The 17,622-nt window shown below is 39.4% G+C and overlaps 1 protein-coding gene across 1 annotated transcript in view; it reads right to left on the bottom strand.

Moving 5' to 3' along the window:
• Positions 1–343: 343 nt before the first annotated feature.
• The window catches only part of LOC111155805 (MAP3K7 C-terminal like), a 39,095-nt gene continuing 21,816 nt past the window's right edge, over positions 344–17,622 (bottom strand). Inside the window, exons 4-5 of the mRNA XM_022516212.1 lie at positions 12,482–12,597; positions 344–1,505 (exon numbers count right to left, since the gene is read on the bottom strand). Coding sequence (XP_022371920.1) covers positions 1,325–1,505; positions 12,482–12,597 — 297 coding nt within the window. The 3' untranslated portion in view covers positions 344–1,324. The remainder of the gene's footprint in view (positions 1,506–12,481; positions 12,598–17,622) is intronic.

Below are 17,622 nucleotides of genomic sequence, written 5' to 3'. Positions count from 1 at the left end.
ATGACAACAACAACAACAAAATGCCCCTAGACTTTGCCACATGTCCCTCCGGGGTAAAATCTTCCCCTGCCCCATAACAGCTGGTCTCTTCTAAGCCATCATACTGGCATAATCAACTATTCTCTTTTATGTTTTCTGGAAAATACCTTAAGATACTAATGCATCAGATTAAATATTACAACTCTGAATGATTCCTGTGAGAAACCACAGTCTTTCCAAGAAAAGGGACTTCATTGCTTATTTCACACATTCAGATACAAGTAAGAACACAGCCTGACTCAGCGTAACCAAACCCAACTAATTTTTAGCCTAAGAGAAGCTCAGAAAGAGACAAAACACAGACTGACAATTTTGATTCATGTTTAATGAAAAAGAAGTTACATGACTAGAAATGGACATAAAACAAAGAGATCAGTTTGGGGAAAGACAGTGATAGGTGGAAAAGGGAAAAATCATTTTATTCCTGAATTTATTCATATATCCTACTTGTTATTGCTGATCCAAAATACCTCCTCAAATCCAAAACAAAGTCATAGTTACAGTTTTGCTGATGTTTTCATGGGAACTCACCAAAGTCATGTCCAAACCATACTTTTCCATCCCCCCCACCCATGCCCCCAGAACACACACAAGCAAAGGCAGAGATGTTTACTGGTTGGTAACATGGCGTGAAAGAAATGCAGCCTTATCAGCCTTTTATTCCAACAGCAAGTTAGCACTGGCAGATGTGTTTTTGGCACAAACATGCTTTCTGCTAATATTTTCATGAGAAAGCGTTTATGATAGGCAAGCATTTATTCTTAGTACAATCAATCATTGAGGGATTTAACCTAACTCTGGTGAACATAAATATGTGTGCAGACATTTCTGACTTCAGGTCTGAGCACAGTTGAAAGAGTCAAGATGTGAAGTTTAAAGATACACGGATATGAACCTGTGGCAAGCCTCTCGCTAGTTTGTTTCATGGCTCAATTCTGTTCAGGATTCTTAGTCGAGTCAGTCAATATTCTATTTTCCTTCATTTTGTACCCTGATGTACAGGGTGATCACATCTTCCTAAAGAAGAAAAAAAAATCTTTGGAAATGAATAATTGATCTCTGAAAACATATTATGGCCATAGGTTTGCTTTAATCATCTTATTTCAAATAAAATATCCCTTCTGTCAAACTCGATCGGGCAAGCATTAAATTCATTATAGACGTCTGCCACGTGGGTAATAAAAAGGAATAATAAAATTTTACACACTAGCCCTTAAAAATAAAAATCTTTTGGCCAGCACACAGCAGTCACCAACCTTCTATGCTCACACTGAATCCTTCAAAGTTAGGACGAGCCCTGTCTCTTCTGATACTGTATTCTAAGTTTCTCCAGCTGTTCCACACATTGGGACTGAGCCAACTTCAACGTCCGGTTCTCCTCCATCAGCACCTCGAATTCCCGAGCCAGCTGAGCGGCATCCACCTTCTCTTTCTCTGCCTGATCCAGCTTGGCGATGAGCTCCTTTCTGAAGATCCAGGGGATGGGTGAGGAAAAGAGCACAAGATTTTTTTTTATTATTTCTTTTCAGCATAACAGAATTCATTGTTTTTGCACCACACCCAGTGTTCCATGCAATACGTGCCCTCCTTAATACCCTCCACCTGGCTCCCCCAACCTCCCACCCCCCGCCCCTTCAAAACCCTCAGGTTGTTTTTCAGAGTCCACAGTCTCTCATGGTTCATCTCCCCTTCCAATGTCCCTCAACTCCCTTCTCCTCTCCATCTCCTCATGTCCTCCATGTTATTTGTTATGCAAATGGTTATCACAAATAAGTGAAACCATAGGATACTTGACTCTCTCTGCTTGACTTATTTCACTCAGCATAATCTCTTCCAGTCCCGTCCATGTTGTTACAAAAGTTGGGTATTCATCCTTTCTGATGGAGGCATAATACTCCATAGTGTATATGGACCACATCTTCCTTATCCATTTGTCTGTTGAAAGGCATCTTGGTACTTTCCACAGTTTGGCGACCGTGGCCATTGCTGCTATAAACACTGGGGTACAGATGGCCCTTCTTTTCACTACATCTGTATCTTTGGGGTAAATACCCAGTAGAAGAGCATAAGAGTTAATGCAAGCAAATTAAAGAGTGCAATGACAGCGTAATGGAAGCAGAACGTTTCCTTTGGCTTTCCTGAATTTCACCATCTCTACTGGCTTCCAGTGACTTCCTTTTAGCTTTTCCAGCTTCATGATTTTTAGCCACTTTATTTTACTCTAGAACCTCAAACAGACACCTCCAAAATACTAAATAGAGACCAAAAAAGCTCAATGAGTCCTTCAATGGTCAAAACAAAAGTGATTTTTTTTAAAAGAATGTAACAGATCATAAAAATTGCAATTAGTTTAGGGCAGAAAAAACCCAAAAGTGAGTTTATTATTTAAGATGGGATCTATTGTCCTGTGGGTAGAACTATAGTTTGTCTCTTACCTTGTCTTTGTCTTCCAAATTCAAATACTGTCTTCCTTTGTTTTCTACTTCAGAGCTTAACAAATCTTTATTAAACTTCTTTGAACTAAAGAATCCAACTCCTTCCTGCAAATATTATTTTCCATCTCCTTCCCTGCTGCTTGTGTGTATTGTGCAGCCCTGTTTAACAAACAATGTATCTACGTTTCATGCTGGCCTGACTCTAGAATTCAGGAGGTAGGCTAAGGTTATCGGAAGGAACTTGTAGTGATAAGTTCTTAAACAAATTCAGTTCTCAGTAATTGCATGTAAATAATTCGTTGATATAAATACACATAATAAGGAGCTGAAGATTCCCAGTCTATGTTTAAATTCATCAAACATGACGACCCAAAACAGGTCCACTCCCCTTATATGAGTTAATTAATCCTGAACTAGATCTAACCAAATTCTTTGCCTATAAACATGTGTCAGATTTCCTTCTCTGTAGGTAAAAGCATAAGAAACCTGGAAGACTGCCTTAACCAAGTGACCAACCTTGACCTCACCAGTAAGGAGATAAATAAGATACCGCTGGCACCAAGGACACATCCTTTTTCTGGTATTTTTGCCAAAAATGCATACACTAGACAACCTCAAATTGATGGAAATTTTTACAAAATTGCTAGCCTGTAGTCTTCAAATTGCTAGCCTGAATATTCCATATTTAAGGAAACTAAAGAAAAATGACAACTAAGTGCAATGTACAATTCTGGACTGGAAAAAAATTGCTGTGAAGGACATTGTTCAGAAATTTATGCAATTTAAACATGGATTAAGTAGTAGTAATGCATCAATACTGAAATTCTTAATTTGTAATTATGGTACTATGGTTAATGAGAGAATGTCCTTATTCTTAGAAAATACTGAAGTACTGAAGCATTTAGAGCAATGGGGCATGATTAGATAGATAGATAGATTGCAGACAGATAAATATCTCATCTCACTGAAAGAGGGAGAGAGAGAGAACGCCAGTAATATGCAATGTTGACTATATAATAAAATACAACTGGGGAAGCTTTGAATAATTAGTGAATCCAGCAGAGGATATACGGGAGTTCTTTATATCATTTTTGCAACTTTGCTGTAAGTTTGAAAGTATCAAAATAAAAAGTTACCCAGGAAATGGACAAAACACAAATCAGAGTTGAAGTTCTTGTATATTCGTCCTTCACCCCGTGCACTGCCTTGTGCACCGACTTTGATGACCACTGAACAAAACTAGGCATTGGAATGGAAAGAAAGTGCCCAAAGGGGACAAAGGGAAGATAAGCTAGAACACTGCTATATAAATACACAAGGTTTCTTATTGATCTTTGAATTTTCCATGGTATTTAGAACATAAAGACTCTTAATAAATACTTGCTGAATGAATAATTAAAGAGTAAGATACCTCAGAGACAAAACACGTGTATTTTAAAGAAGAGGAAATGGGAATGCACAGTGCTTAACTTATTGGAAAAAGTCACCTAACTCATAAGAAAGAGCCAAAAATCAAACCTATCCTTCTCATTAAATATTTATGGCTCTTTGCCTCTAAGCATAGTTTAAGCAGGAAATGTCAATAATTAAGTATTAGTAAAGTTCCTTATGTAACTGTCCTAGAGAAATTAATAAGACTTAAAACTCAAATGAACTGTGTGACACAAATAATTCACATCGAAATAGAGTTTTGCTTTCAAATCATGGTCCGGAAATTGGGAGTACCAGGTATAACAATAGCGATGGTTGTGGTTCCATATCTGACCTTGCTTAAAACTCCTCAAGACATCTGTTATTAATTTTAACTGGTAAGAAAAGATAAATCACAAAATCACAGAATTTGCAACTAAAAGGAATGATCATGATGGTCTAGTTCAGTTTTCTTGTGTTGGAGAAAGTCATTAATAATTTCTTCCTTACTGGGCGCCTGGGTGGCTCAGTGGGTTAAGCCGCTGCCTTCGGCTCAGGTCATGGTCTCAGGGTCCTGGGATCGAGTCCCGCATCGGGCTCTCTGCTCAGCGGGGAGCCTGCTTCCCTCTCTCTCTCTCCCTCTCTCTGCCTGCCTCTCTACTTGTGATCTCTCTCTGTCAAATAAATAAATAAAATCTTTAAAAAAAATAATAATAATAATTTCTTCCTTACTGGAATCAAGAGGACTCAAATGATAGGTTTCTAAATTAGTTTGATGTATCTGATAAGCAAACATATACATATTCAATGAATACTGTCAAAATGTATGTTGTCTTCTGTCCAAGACATATCTATATAGACATGTTTATGTTCATCCATTAGCAAATCATAATTAAACCTGGCACATCAAGCTATGGAGACAATCTTATAAACAGATGATCTGAGGAACAAATCAGTATCTATAATTGGCTAAAATGTGGCCCTGCCTTTGATTGTGTGTTTATCATTTCTAGCACTCCCTTCAGTGTAAGGGGCTAGGAGACCATCACTACAGGAATCTTATTTCTTTTTTTTTTTTAAGGATATTATTTATTTATTTGACAGAGAGAGCAAGATCGCAAGCAGGCAGAAAGGCAGTCAGAGAGAGGAGGAAGCAGGCTCCCTGCTGAACAGAGAGCCTGATATGGGGCTTGATCCCAGGTCCCTGGGATCATGACCTGAGCTGAAGGCAGAGGCTTAACCCACTGAGCCACCCAGGTGCCCCGTGGAATCCTATTTCTGAAATCAAGAACCTATAATATAGTTTCCAACATGATGTACTTCAGCAATAGGAAGGCCTTGACCTTGGGTCCATCATAGATCATCTGCCATCCCCATCCTACGCCGTATGCCTGGAAAAGTTTTTGTTTGTTTGTTTGTTTGTTTGTTTGTTTTGGTTTTTTTGCTACAACAAATGGAGGAAGGGAAAGTGCAAGTGAAGAGAACTTTGAAACTTTGTGGAAACTAACTCCAAAATTAAAACATGAATTCACCTGTTTCTGGCAAGACCACTATAATCATTCTTGGGACTTTCAAAGATGACTAAGACTTTTATTTGGAAAAGACAAAATCTAAGATGTTTTTGCCATAATGAGATAAAGAGTTCTGGATGATAATGTGGTAAAATACTATCTTCATCATGGGGAGAATTTTATTCGAAATAGTGATTTAGACTGCACTATTGGTGGTTCTTAAAAGATGTGTGTTCTAGTACAAGCACTGATAACAGGAAAAAAGAAGCAGATGCCTCAAGATGGCAAAAAAGGATGTGAAAATCTACCTTCATTTTATGTGGGTGGAGGAACAATCAATGGTATTGAATTGGAATTGCAAAGCACAGTCTAGACTGTGGTAATTGAAGCCCTACGAATGAATAATGCATAAGAAATAAATGTATTACATCATTTGGGAGCCAAAGGGCAATACTTCTTGCAGGAAGAAGTGAGATTTGCTCTAGAGTTTCTCTTGGCACAATTAATCTTTTGGGCCGCAAAACTCTTTGTGATTGGAGGCTGCTCTATCCACAGGCATCACAGAAGGGTTAGCATCATCTTTGGCCTCGATTCACTAAATGCCGGTAGCATCTTTCCCCACCCCGATCATTACAACCAAAAATGTGTCCAGCCATTGCCAACAACCAGGGGTTGGGAACTGAGGAATTGGTCTAGTTAAGAACCACGACCCCAGAGGAAATGGAGAGTTCCCCTATTGATCACCCCACAAAGAGTTAATCCTGGAGGAGTGCCTGGGTGGCTCAGTTGATTAAGTATCTGCCATCAGCTCTGGTCATGATCCCAGAGTCCTGGGATCGAAGCCCACATCAAGCTCCTTGCTCAGCGGGAGTCTTCTCCCTCCCTCTGCCTGTTGCTCCCCCTGCTTATTTGTTCTCTCTCTCTCTCTCCCTCTCTCTCTCTATGTGTGTGTCAAATAAATAAATAAAGTCTTTAAAAAAAAGAGAGAGAGAGAGAGAGAGAGTTAATCCTGGAATAGGAATGGATGAAAGGCAAAAATTTCCTCATTCTACTCCCCCAAAGATTGGAGCCTCTTTCCTTAGCCAGGGAGATCTACTTAAAGGCACTCTCATTGAGAAGTGGTAAATATTCTGTCCCTTTTATTACGGTTCCAGGCAGAGATTAGAAGGAGAGATACTGAGGAATGAGATTCTCCGTAGAAGACTGAACATCAGATAATTAGGTGGCATAAAAGGCCCAAATCATGATGACTAGGGCATACGCTGGTACTGGGTGACGGGGTTACACTGCAAACACTTATGGAGAAATATCTCCATTTACTATTGCTTTAGGACAATAAATTTGCTAATTTCTGGGGGCTGTGTAAACTTTTTTAAAGAATTTTTTTTAAATGCTTGGAATATAAAAGTGAAGTTTGGTTTTCAATGTTTTCTAGCTGTGATACCATTTTTCAAGGAAAATTTCACCCTGAAGTGAAACAAATAAAACCGACCAGATAGGACTTTCTCTGGTTGGTCTTTAAACAGTTCCCAGCATGACATCCGCTCTATCCCCAATCTTTGAAATGTTCCCCAGAACACAGCTTAAAAATCTCTACCATCAGGAATGTCCTAAAGAAATGAATGTTTCTGGTTAAACATAAAAATCTATCATTATTGGAAAATAAAGAACAAATTAAATGTCATGACTGAAAACAAATCATAACAGGGCTATTTTTAGACAATGCTGTTACCAATCACATATGCTCCCTTTTCCCCATCCTGATATGTTTCCCTCAATGAGATGTTGCTCTTTCAATCACCGTTTTATGATATTTTTAAAAGATCTGAAGATAGGGGGTCCTGGGTGACTCAGTTAAGTGTCAGACTCTGGGTTTCAGCTCAGGTCATGATCTCAGGGTCCCAGGATTGAGCCCTGTGTCAGGATTCCCACTGAGCGGGGAATCTGCTTGTTCTCCTTCTCCCGCTGCACCAGCCCCTCTCCATTCATGTGCGCTCTCTCTCTCTCTCTCTCTCTCTCTCTCTGAAGTAAGTAAATAAATCTTTTTAAAAAGAGATCTAAAGATATAGGTCTGATATTTTTATGTTATCCCCATATTTTTATGTTTTGCCTGAACCCACAAAAAATTATATAACAGTTTTTTCAATTCCATAATCAAAAAAGAAATAACCCAACTGGAAAATGGGCAAAGAATCTGAATGCACATTTCTCCAAGAAGACATAAAAATTGCCAAAAAGCCCATGAAAGGATGCTCAACAAAGTTCAGCTATCAGGGAAGCATCGGTCAAAACCACAATGGGACATCATTCTGTGCCCACTAGCCTGGCTATAACCAAAGAGACATATTAAGAGTCAGCAAAGGTATGGAGAAATCAGAACCTTCATACATTTCTGGTGGGACTATAAAATGGTGTAGCCACTTTAGTAACAGTCTGACAGTTCCTCCAAAGATTACCCATTGAGTTATCACATGACCCAGCCATTCTAGTCTGGGGCACATACCCACGTGAACTGAAAACATACCTCCACACAAAAACTTGTACTCAGATGTTCCTATTTAACCAAAGGGCAAACAATCCAAGTTTCCATCAACTGATGGGTGGATAAATAAAATACAGACTGCCCCGTACAATGGGATATTGAGTACTCAGGCATGAAAAGTATGCTACATACTACAACATAGATGAACCTTGAAAACATCATGCCAAGTGAAAGAAGCCAGTCAAAAAAGACTGGATATTGTATGACTCCATTTATATGACATATCCAGAATAGACAAATCCATAGAGAGAAGGTAGATGGGTGTGGACCTCCAGACCATTGGAGCGGGGGAGAGGAAAGGGGTTCAAGGTTTGTTTCCTGGGTGATGAAAATGCTCTAAAACTGTGAGGGTGGCAGCACAATTCTGGGAACATACCGAAAACCAGAGTTATCTTTAATTATGCAACATTTTTCATCCTGACTTTTCTAAGAGTTTATCTCTCTTTCTGACATTCTAAGTCAATCTTTTAAACACCCCAGCATCTGGCACACATTTCACATATACAGAAGACAAATGGTTTCTCCTTTGAACAAGATAAAATACCCTATCTGGAGCAAAGCCACCTTTACTAATTGTAAATCTGGTTGTAGATCTAATTGTAGCTTAATCATATACTTTAACTTGCTGTCAAAATATTGGTGATAAATTTCAGAAGTCATAAAATGTCTATCTCTCACTTTTTCTCATTACATCTACAAAAAGACTGTGTTATATTTTAAAAGTTTACAATATTTATTGAGAAAAGCATGTACACATTCCATTTTTATTATATATGCAATTTTATAAAACTATTGGTTCACATTCAAAAGGCCTAAAAAGAGGCAGAAATAATAGTAGGAATTCTGGACAGATGTCAGAATTCTTGGTAAGTTTTTAAAGCCTTCAATAAAATCGTCATTTTTTTCAATTGAGAAGGAAAAAAAAATCCAGTAAAAGTAAGAACAAGCTTTTCATACATCAAATAAGCCAGAAGTGATTCTTTAAATTAAATTCACCACATGCTGAGTTTATAGTCCTAGAAAATGTTTGACTCTCTTTATCTATCTAATAGACATGATTTAAAATAATAGTTATAATCAACTCTTCTCTCCCCTCTGCAAAGTCTCCCAAACTTGATCCAGGGTGACCCCCTCTGGAGATGAGAGAGAAGTTCAGCTTCACCTGTCCCCACATGGTTCCACCAAAGAAAAACTCTTTTTATAAAGTACCTGAGTTAGCATCTCTCCTTGGTCTAACTCATGCTAGCCAATCACCAGAGACAAACATAATTGCCCACACTTTATGAAATGAGGGAAAGAAATTCACATCCAAATCATCAAAACACAGAGAGCTAATGAATTGATTCAGATCCATTTGACCTAATTTATCTTGCTTGAACACAAAGAATGTCCAGGAAAATATCTGTTATGTAATGAATTTCTGCTTCAGTAAAGTGTTCATGAAAACAGTGATCACCAAGAACTCCTGGAGAACCAGTCTTATTTATTTATTAAATAAAAGATACCATACTTCCTATTTTAACAATTTATCCTAGCAATTCCTTATTGCTGATATCGACTCTGTATTTTAAATATGGACCCTACAAATTACAAATGACACATTTGTTACAGTGTTTGTATACATAGAGGGTATTACCATGTCTTATAATTAGTCACTCGAAATCACCCTCGCTCGTGTTTGACTCTATGCATGTGTCCCTGCTTGGTGGTTGGGACACAAAGAGATGCTAAAAGGTGACCATGTTTGTAAGGAATTCGGCACAGGCAGAAAGTGAGGACATAAAGTTAAATAGATAACTACTGATAACACCAGCCCACAAATATGCCCCAAAAATCATTCCAGGGGTTCCAGGGTGGCTCAGTCAACTAGTTGGGCTTCTAGCTCTTGATTTTGACTCAGGTTATAACCTCAGGGTCATGAGGTCCAACCCCACCCTGGCTTCTGTGCTCAGTGTGGAGTCTTCCAGAAAGATTCTCTCTCCTTCTCCTTCTGCCCCTCCCCCAGCTCCCTTGCGCATGCCTGCTCTCTCTCTCTCTCTCTCTCTCTCAAATAAATAAATATTAAATCTTAAAAAAGAAAAAAAGAATCATTCCAGTGTATTTTCTTTCGCCCAGTAAGAGAGATGAACCCCGTGCCCTGGTTGGGCAGGGATATTGGGTAAGAACTCCTTGAGGGTGGCATTTGGGCAGGCAAAAAGGAAGGAACCAGTGCTCCAGACCTAGAGCTTATTGTGTGAACCAGAGCACAGGAGCAGGAAGAGCAAATAGGTCAACATAGCTGAAGACTAAGGATGAGGTAGAACATTCCAAAGGGGTGCTAAGGCCATCCTGAGCTAGAGCTTACAAGCCAGGCCAAGAACTTGGTGTCCTTTTCCGGCAATGTGAAACCATAGGCAGGGAAACCAGTTTTAATATTGCATTGACCAGGATTTGAAGCAGCAGGTCCTAATCCCAAATAGCAGAATCAGGAATGGAGAAAAAAGAATTTGAGAGACTTTATTTAAAAAAAAAAAAAAGAAAGAAAGGAAAAAAAGATAACAAAAGAATTTGGCCTTTGCTGTACATCTAGCCAATTATTTAAGAAGAAAGTGGGGGGAGGGGAAGGAGATAACATCATAGTTTCAAGAAAAGTCCAACGTTCAAACAGGCTTAGGGGAAACATAAGATTAGTTATGCAGAAACAGCAAGGATATGTTTTCAATAAAAGACCATATGAGTCACCAGTACATCTTATCCTATTTTTTAATGAAACACACAAAAATATAAACTTATGAAACATATAATTTAGTGGGTGAATTTGGCATTGCCCAAAAAAAAAAAAAAAAAGGCCACCCATGGATTAACTGAAATAGGCCAAGTCCTCCAATACTTTCAATCTGAAGAGTTTACAAATAGATACATGATTACCTGTTTTTTCTGTCTAAACAGCACAGTTCACATAGACACATACACACACACACACACACACACACACACGAGGAGACACATTTATAGGCTACTGATTATACAAGTCCTCCTTTGACTTCCCCATGGGTATTAATAAGCTTCTTCAGCTCCTTTAAGAGGCTTTTTAAGGACTCAGATTGTGTGCAAATGTGCAATCTGAGCTTTCAACCAATTTATGAGAACTCTCAGATCAAAACCAAAGTCTCAGATAAATGAGGGGAAGTTGTGTTTTTCTGATCTCCTCATAAACATCTTTTCATCCCTTTAGCCATAAGCCCAGGGATGATTTTATGTTGGAAGCACAACACAGAAGGGAAATAAGAAAAAGTTTGTTAACCGAGAGTTCTTAGAGTAAGTGCAAGGTCTAACCCTACAACCCATACCACTCCCCACCATGTTACTCCGTCCAACCACCATTCTGGGGGAGGCAGATGGGGGAGGGGAGCTCAGGGAGGGTCTTAAAAGAGTCCCAAGAATTTTATAAATTTCTCAAAGCATATTTCATTTGCTTTGATTTAAAAACAAGGTAATAAATGCATACCATGTATCACTTCAGGAAGAGAAAGTGGGAAAAAAGTAGAATGTTAAAAAATCAAAACGTGTTTTGATTACATGTCAGGCACTCAGCAAAACCTGATTCAGCATCTGCATCCCACGTACTGTGCTTGGCTTCAGAAGTATGATGGTGAGCATCACCTGGCTCTCCCTGCACTCAGGGATTAAAAGCACTTAGCAATTACCATGTAGTAGGAGCTGCAAATATTAGCCAAAAGATCTCACTAATAAATACATAAGGATGGGCTAAACAGTGCTGGGGTGGAAAGATGTCTGAGGCTTTGAAAGCAGGAAAGAATGGGGATCACTGGGGAAGACACTGGTAGAACCCAGTGCAATTAAAAGGAGGAGAATTCTGCAAGAAAAAGCTACGTGTGATTAAAATTAGAATGCTTTAATTAATTTAATTATTAGGACTCTATAATTCCCTACAGCAGAACTGGAATGGTAATGGAAGCTATCACATTAAAACAAACAAACAAACAAACCTCCTCAGGCTACTGGACTATAAAATGCAGTTAGTCGACTAATACATTTACATTATTCCAAAGATCTGTCCTACAGGCTCCCTTACTTGACTTGATGCGGGAACTCCTCCATTAAGCATTATCAAAATTCACTCCAAGCCAAAGTGCTCTGGGGCCTTTGGGCACATGCACAGGGAGAATAGTGTGACTCTGGGTGGTATTCTGGTATTTTTAATTTCCTGAACTAAAAATGCTTATTAAAAATTTAAGTTTCTGTATGAAAAAATTAAAAATTTTTTTTAAAAATTTAAGTTTCTGGTCAGAAGTCTTCCTACTGTTCTTCTCAGTACTCCATAAAGTAAAGCATTTTGTCTTCAGCAGTCCCATTTGGATCTTTTCTGTAATCAAGCATGATATACACAGAAGTGGCCTAGTAACCTCTGACCCACAGACTATCCCTTGCCCCCATCCCTCCCTCTCACCCTCAAGCTCAGCCCGTTCCTTCCCTGCCTCCCCCAGGTCCATGACCAGCAGACAGTACTCAGAGGCAAGAGCGTTCAGGGGGGCAGTACTCACTTCCTTTCCTCAAGCAGAGCGATTTCCTTTTTGACTTCATTGTATTCTTCCGCTATTTGGCAGTGCTGTTTGAACACCTGCATGGATTCCGGGGAGTCATGACAAGGCGGCAGAGGCTTCACAAACAACAAGAAGAAGAAATCAGTCCATTTCTTCGCATCAGAATATATTATTAATGATTTCACTCCACTGATGTCCTTTAGAGGGACTTTTTTTTTTGCGTAAGAATAGCATCGTTGGTCAACACTGGACAGAGTTTGGCTGATTCTACTTGACTGAAAATAGGGAGGTGGGCTGACGTTTCCCCACATTCACCTTCCGGTGTCATTCATGGGCTTCCTCAGGCCTGAGCCAGAACAGGGAGGCCCAGGACATGTTCATTATTGGCCATGCACTGGAGTAAAAATAGGTCATCTAATAATTCTCTCCTTCTCCCCAGAAATCTTAAACTCCGTGAAATATTTCAGTGGTCTGCTTTAATTATCCCCTGCTTTCTACACCTGTAGCCCAGAGGCATAGTCTCATCTTGGAGAATGGAGTAGCCCTACGAGAAAGGCTCTCTTCTGAGAAATGCAAACAAACTGAAGAAATGTTGCTGGGCTGGAAATAAAGGATTAACAAACCCCATGAAAGACCCAAACCTCAAGTGAAACAATCCTTGTCACATGTGAGGCCAAAGAGAATGTGGATTTTTGTCTTTTTTTCTCTCTCATCCACAAGGAAAACAAAGGCCAGGAAGGAAAGCCTTTAAACCCTTAACATGTGGAAAATCCTACTCCTTTCCAGAAGTTATTTCTTAAAGAACTAGCTTTCCTTGAGTTTGTAATTCTAATTTTTACTTCGGAACACATTATTAAAAACATTACCTTAAGAAACACTACCTAATAGTCTTTTAAAGAGTGTTTTAATCACCCTAGTCAATAATTCACAGAAAATGGCATATACCTCTCAGAAATAACAATTTCATTATTGAGTGGGCTCTCTGGTTGAATCCTTTTCTTGTTATAGTCTATATATCTAAGTATGTGTCTGACTAAGTCATACTTTCACTAATTTTATAATCAGAAATTAGGAAGTGATGCATTTCTTCCTGCTTTCTCCTCTCTTTATATTCTTTGAGGACAAAGATTTCTTCAAGTATTGTATTCAGCAACCCCACCCAGGATGTAATAGAAATTCTATGAAGTTCTATAAAATCCTATAAAGTCTGATCAACAGATAAGATGACCCCTCTTATTTATCATGAGGCCTCTGACTAGAGGTCTTCTAAAGGAAATAAAATTTGAAATAAATTTGCATGGAATTTACCTCCATGTGGAACATTTCATATCCAAATTCATGGAAAATCTAATAATAATTGCATTATGGAGAATCTTTCCCTTCTGTCCCATGAACACATTTACAACATGAACTCAGCCTGTTGGAACATTATCATCTCTCTTTATAGAAATAAATTGAAAAGTACTGCCCAGTAATATTACAGTATAATGCACCCCATGAAACAAAGCTCTTGCCAAAGGAATTCAGAACTCCTGGCTCCTCTGGTCTATGTCCTAGAAATCACCACCCCCTCATCAATTTTCACCTGTTACCCTGGCAGATTACCAGGTATAACAGTAAGGAGAATGAAAACAATTTACTCCGGGCACCCTAGCCAAGTTGCTATTAAATCATCCGTGTCCTCTGTCCTCACTTGAAGGCCCTAAGACTCTTTGCATCCTATTTCCTGTCCTTACAAACATCACGTAGACTATATTCAGCTCATTCCGTAACTTGCCACCACTTGTAGGTCCCTGAGTCACAAAATCAGCATAGTCACCTATGTGACAGCCAAAAGATTTTAGGATTCTGTGCAAAGGGTTCATGTCCTTAAGAGGAAATAAATGAATGTAGCCATGTACAGGAAGAAATGTCCTTGGCTGCTATGATCAAGAGGGAAAACTGAAAGTTACATATACGTGTGTCTGTGATGTGAACATACAACACTATGTCATAAAGTTATATATATAATTTTCTTAAGTTCACATATATAATTCTCTTAAGAAGAGAATATACATTTACATATATAATTTTCTGAAGAACAGAGTGGTCTTTTCCCCCCTTAGCTTTCTACTTTGCAATCCTTTTTACTAGTGGGAATTTTTTTTTTTTCTCTTCTGATTTACTGACACTTCTTGATTGTGGGAAATTTGAAGATATTACATATAGGTAGTGTAATCGTGCTGCTAAGGGTATATGAGGATAAGGAGAATTTCAGAATAGATTCAGTATCCTCATATGCTCTTAGCAGGATGATCATGCTACTTACACATAACACTATTTTCAACATTTCCCAAAATTAAAAAGTAGTGTCAATTTAAAAAGGAAAAGCCAAAAATACTTAGTGTTCAGTATCTCAGGGAATAAAAGAATGCCAGGTCTCACTTCAAGCCTCCAGCTCCCACAAGCTCTGTCTTCACCCAACCTGGCATGTAACTCAGCACCACTTTCAGTTCTCTCAATTTGTATGAAAGCATTAAAGCGCAATAGAGTAGGTTTTCCTAAGCAAGGAAGGAAGTTACATTGCATAGCCCACCACAACATTGTAAAGTCATTTCATTAGATGCCGGGGGCTGGGAGAGAAGTGGGGGAAATGAGGAGCTATTTAACGGGTATAGAGTTTCAGTTTTCCAAGATGAAAATGTTCTGGAAGTTAGTTGTACAATAATGTGAATAGACTTAACATTACTCAACTGTACACTTAAAAATCACCAAGAAAATGTGTTATGTGTTTCCACCACAAATTTAAAAAGTTAATGCAAAAAAAGAAAATTATCTTTAGAGCTTTCTGCTATCCCTACTCATCTTTTTTTTTTTTAAGATATTATTTATTTATTTGACAGAATGAGAGAGATCACAAGTAGGCAGAGAGATGGGGGAAAGCAGGTTCGCTGCTGACCAGAGAGCCTGATGCGGGGCTCGATCCCAGGACCCTGAGATCATGACCAGAGCTGAAGGCAGAGGCTTAACCCACTGAGCCACCCAGGCGCCCCCCCGACTCATCTTCTAAGAATTGCTGCAAAGATTCACTTCTAAGAATTGTGGCAAGGATTCGCTATCTGAGGCTCACTTCACATGCAACCTAATGCTCCCTCCTTCCCAAATTTCTCCCCAGGGAACTTAAAGTTTCTCATCCCTTTATGTCTACAGTCATTCACCACAAACCCCAAATGTCATTAGACAAAACAAAGTACCCCTGGCAGCAGGATGCACTGTCGTTGGAAGGCATTTGACGTTTATCCCAGTCAAAGAAACTCCTCAGAGCGTTTTTAAAATACATATGGTTCCCATCCCAACTCGAATTCTGATGAAGAGTATTAAGATATTTAGGTTTAGGGGCGCCTGGGTGGCTCAGTTGTTAAGCATCTGCTTTCGGCTTAGGTCATGATCCCAGGGTCCTGGGATCGAGCCCCACATCGGGCTCCCTGCTCAGCAGTAAGCCTGCTTCCCCCTCTCCCACTCCCCCTGCTTATATTCCTTCTCTCTCTGTCTCTGTCAAATAAATAAATAAAATCTTTAAAAAAAGAGAGATATTTGGTTTTATACCCCCCCAAAAAGTATAGCTATAGGTAATGACATGTTGTTCTGTACAATATAGAACACTGCCACTGCTTGTCACTTGTGTTTGCATGTTTGTGTGTGTAGCATCCCAAGGTCTTCCCTGAGGGTGACTCTCTCTTACCTTCTTATAACCCTGCAAAATAAGAGAGGACATATGACCACCAGCATTCACTGAATAAAATGAAAGTGTTTGCCTGAGGAAACAGATTCTTAAAATTTAAACACAAGAATCGGGTTTCCAGGGCAAAAATGGAGCTATCAATGGGTTTATATCATGTGATATTTAAAACATTGGCGTTCATGAATTAATCAGTCATGCATAGGTAAAGATAGCATTTAACACATGTTCACATTGAAAACTAAAAAGTAATGTAAGACCATACTGGTGGTAACGAAATGAAAAAATCTATTAGCTTTTTTTTTTGAAAGGTTTTTTGTTTTTTGTTTTTTGTTTTTTTGAGACAGAGATCACAAGTAGGCAGAGAGACAGGCAGAGAGAGAGGAAGGGAAGCAGGCTCCCTGCCGAGCAGAGAGCCCAACGTGGGGTCCGATCCCAGGATCCTATCCCAGGACCCTGGGATCACAACCCGAGCCGCAGGCAGAGGTCCCAACCCACTGAGCCACCCAGGCGCCCCTCTATTAGTTTCTTGGAATAAAAATTAACACATATTTTTGCTTTAATGCTCATTTCTTCGTTTCGACTATTCCATCCAAGAGGCTTTCGTAGTCGTCATTCGGTGGGAACAAGCAAAGAATAAATAAACTCTTCATGTTGACAGTGAATTTCTTTTCACATTAGGAGAAAAAATTTTTCCTTATTTTATCCATAATTACTACCTCTTCCCACACTCTGGATACATTTCTCCCACACTCCTGCCTAAAGGATGAACTACTGCATCCCAAAGACAAGGAGTCCAAAGATACTTGATTTGAAAGTGAAAAGGTAAAGGTATTCTTCATGCACTAGAGCACTTGTCCTGTGGAATCGCAGAAAGGACCCTTCATACTCCCTTAATGCTTTGGTATCTAGCCTAATCACAATACAGCAGTTCTAAGAAGGTTAAATCAAGATATTCTCCTAATAGCAACTCAAGCCAACTTTGAGGCACATTTTTCCAAGACCCAGATTGAGGTTGGGATGAGGTCAGAGCCCAGGAGGGGGCACTTGCTCCACACTCACCCCCTATCCTCCTCTCCACCCCATCCTGCAGGTGCCTGAGGATGGAACTTGTAAGGGCTTTAAATTACACATGCAGTGAGTGAATCGCTACTACCCCTCGTATCCACCCAATCAACAGGACAGATTTAACAAGATGAAGTAAGAGAGAAACCGCAGGCTCCTGTTCCAAGAATGCTGGCTTGAGCCACACCATCCCATCTCTGCTCTCTGCCTGGGAGTTTATAGCAAGCTCCTCCTGAAATGGACTCCCGTCCTCTAGAAAGCGCCCCGTGGGAAAGAACCAAGCCAAGCATCTCTCTGCAAGGGGCAAAGCCAACTTGAGTGCTTCCGTTTTCTACTTCGCTTCTTCAAATACTACTGG

This window comes from Enhydra lutris, unplaced genomic scaffold (assembly GCF_002288905.1).
Source record: "Enhydra lutris kenyoni isolate GAN:26980312 unplaced genomic scaffold, ASM228890v2 scaffoldscaffold43, whole genome shotgun sequence".
Taxonomy (NCBI): Eukaryota; Metazoa; Chordata; class Mammalia; order Carnivora; family Mustelidae; genus Enhydra; species Enhydra lutris.
The sequence above is the reverse complement of the archived record's forward strand: the minus strand, read 5'-3'. Positions and strand labels throughout refer to the sequence as shown.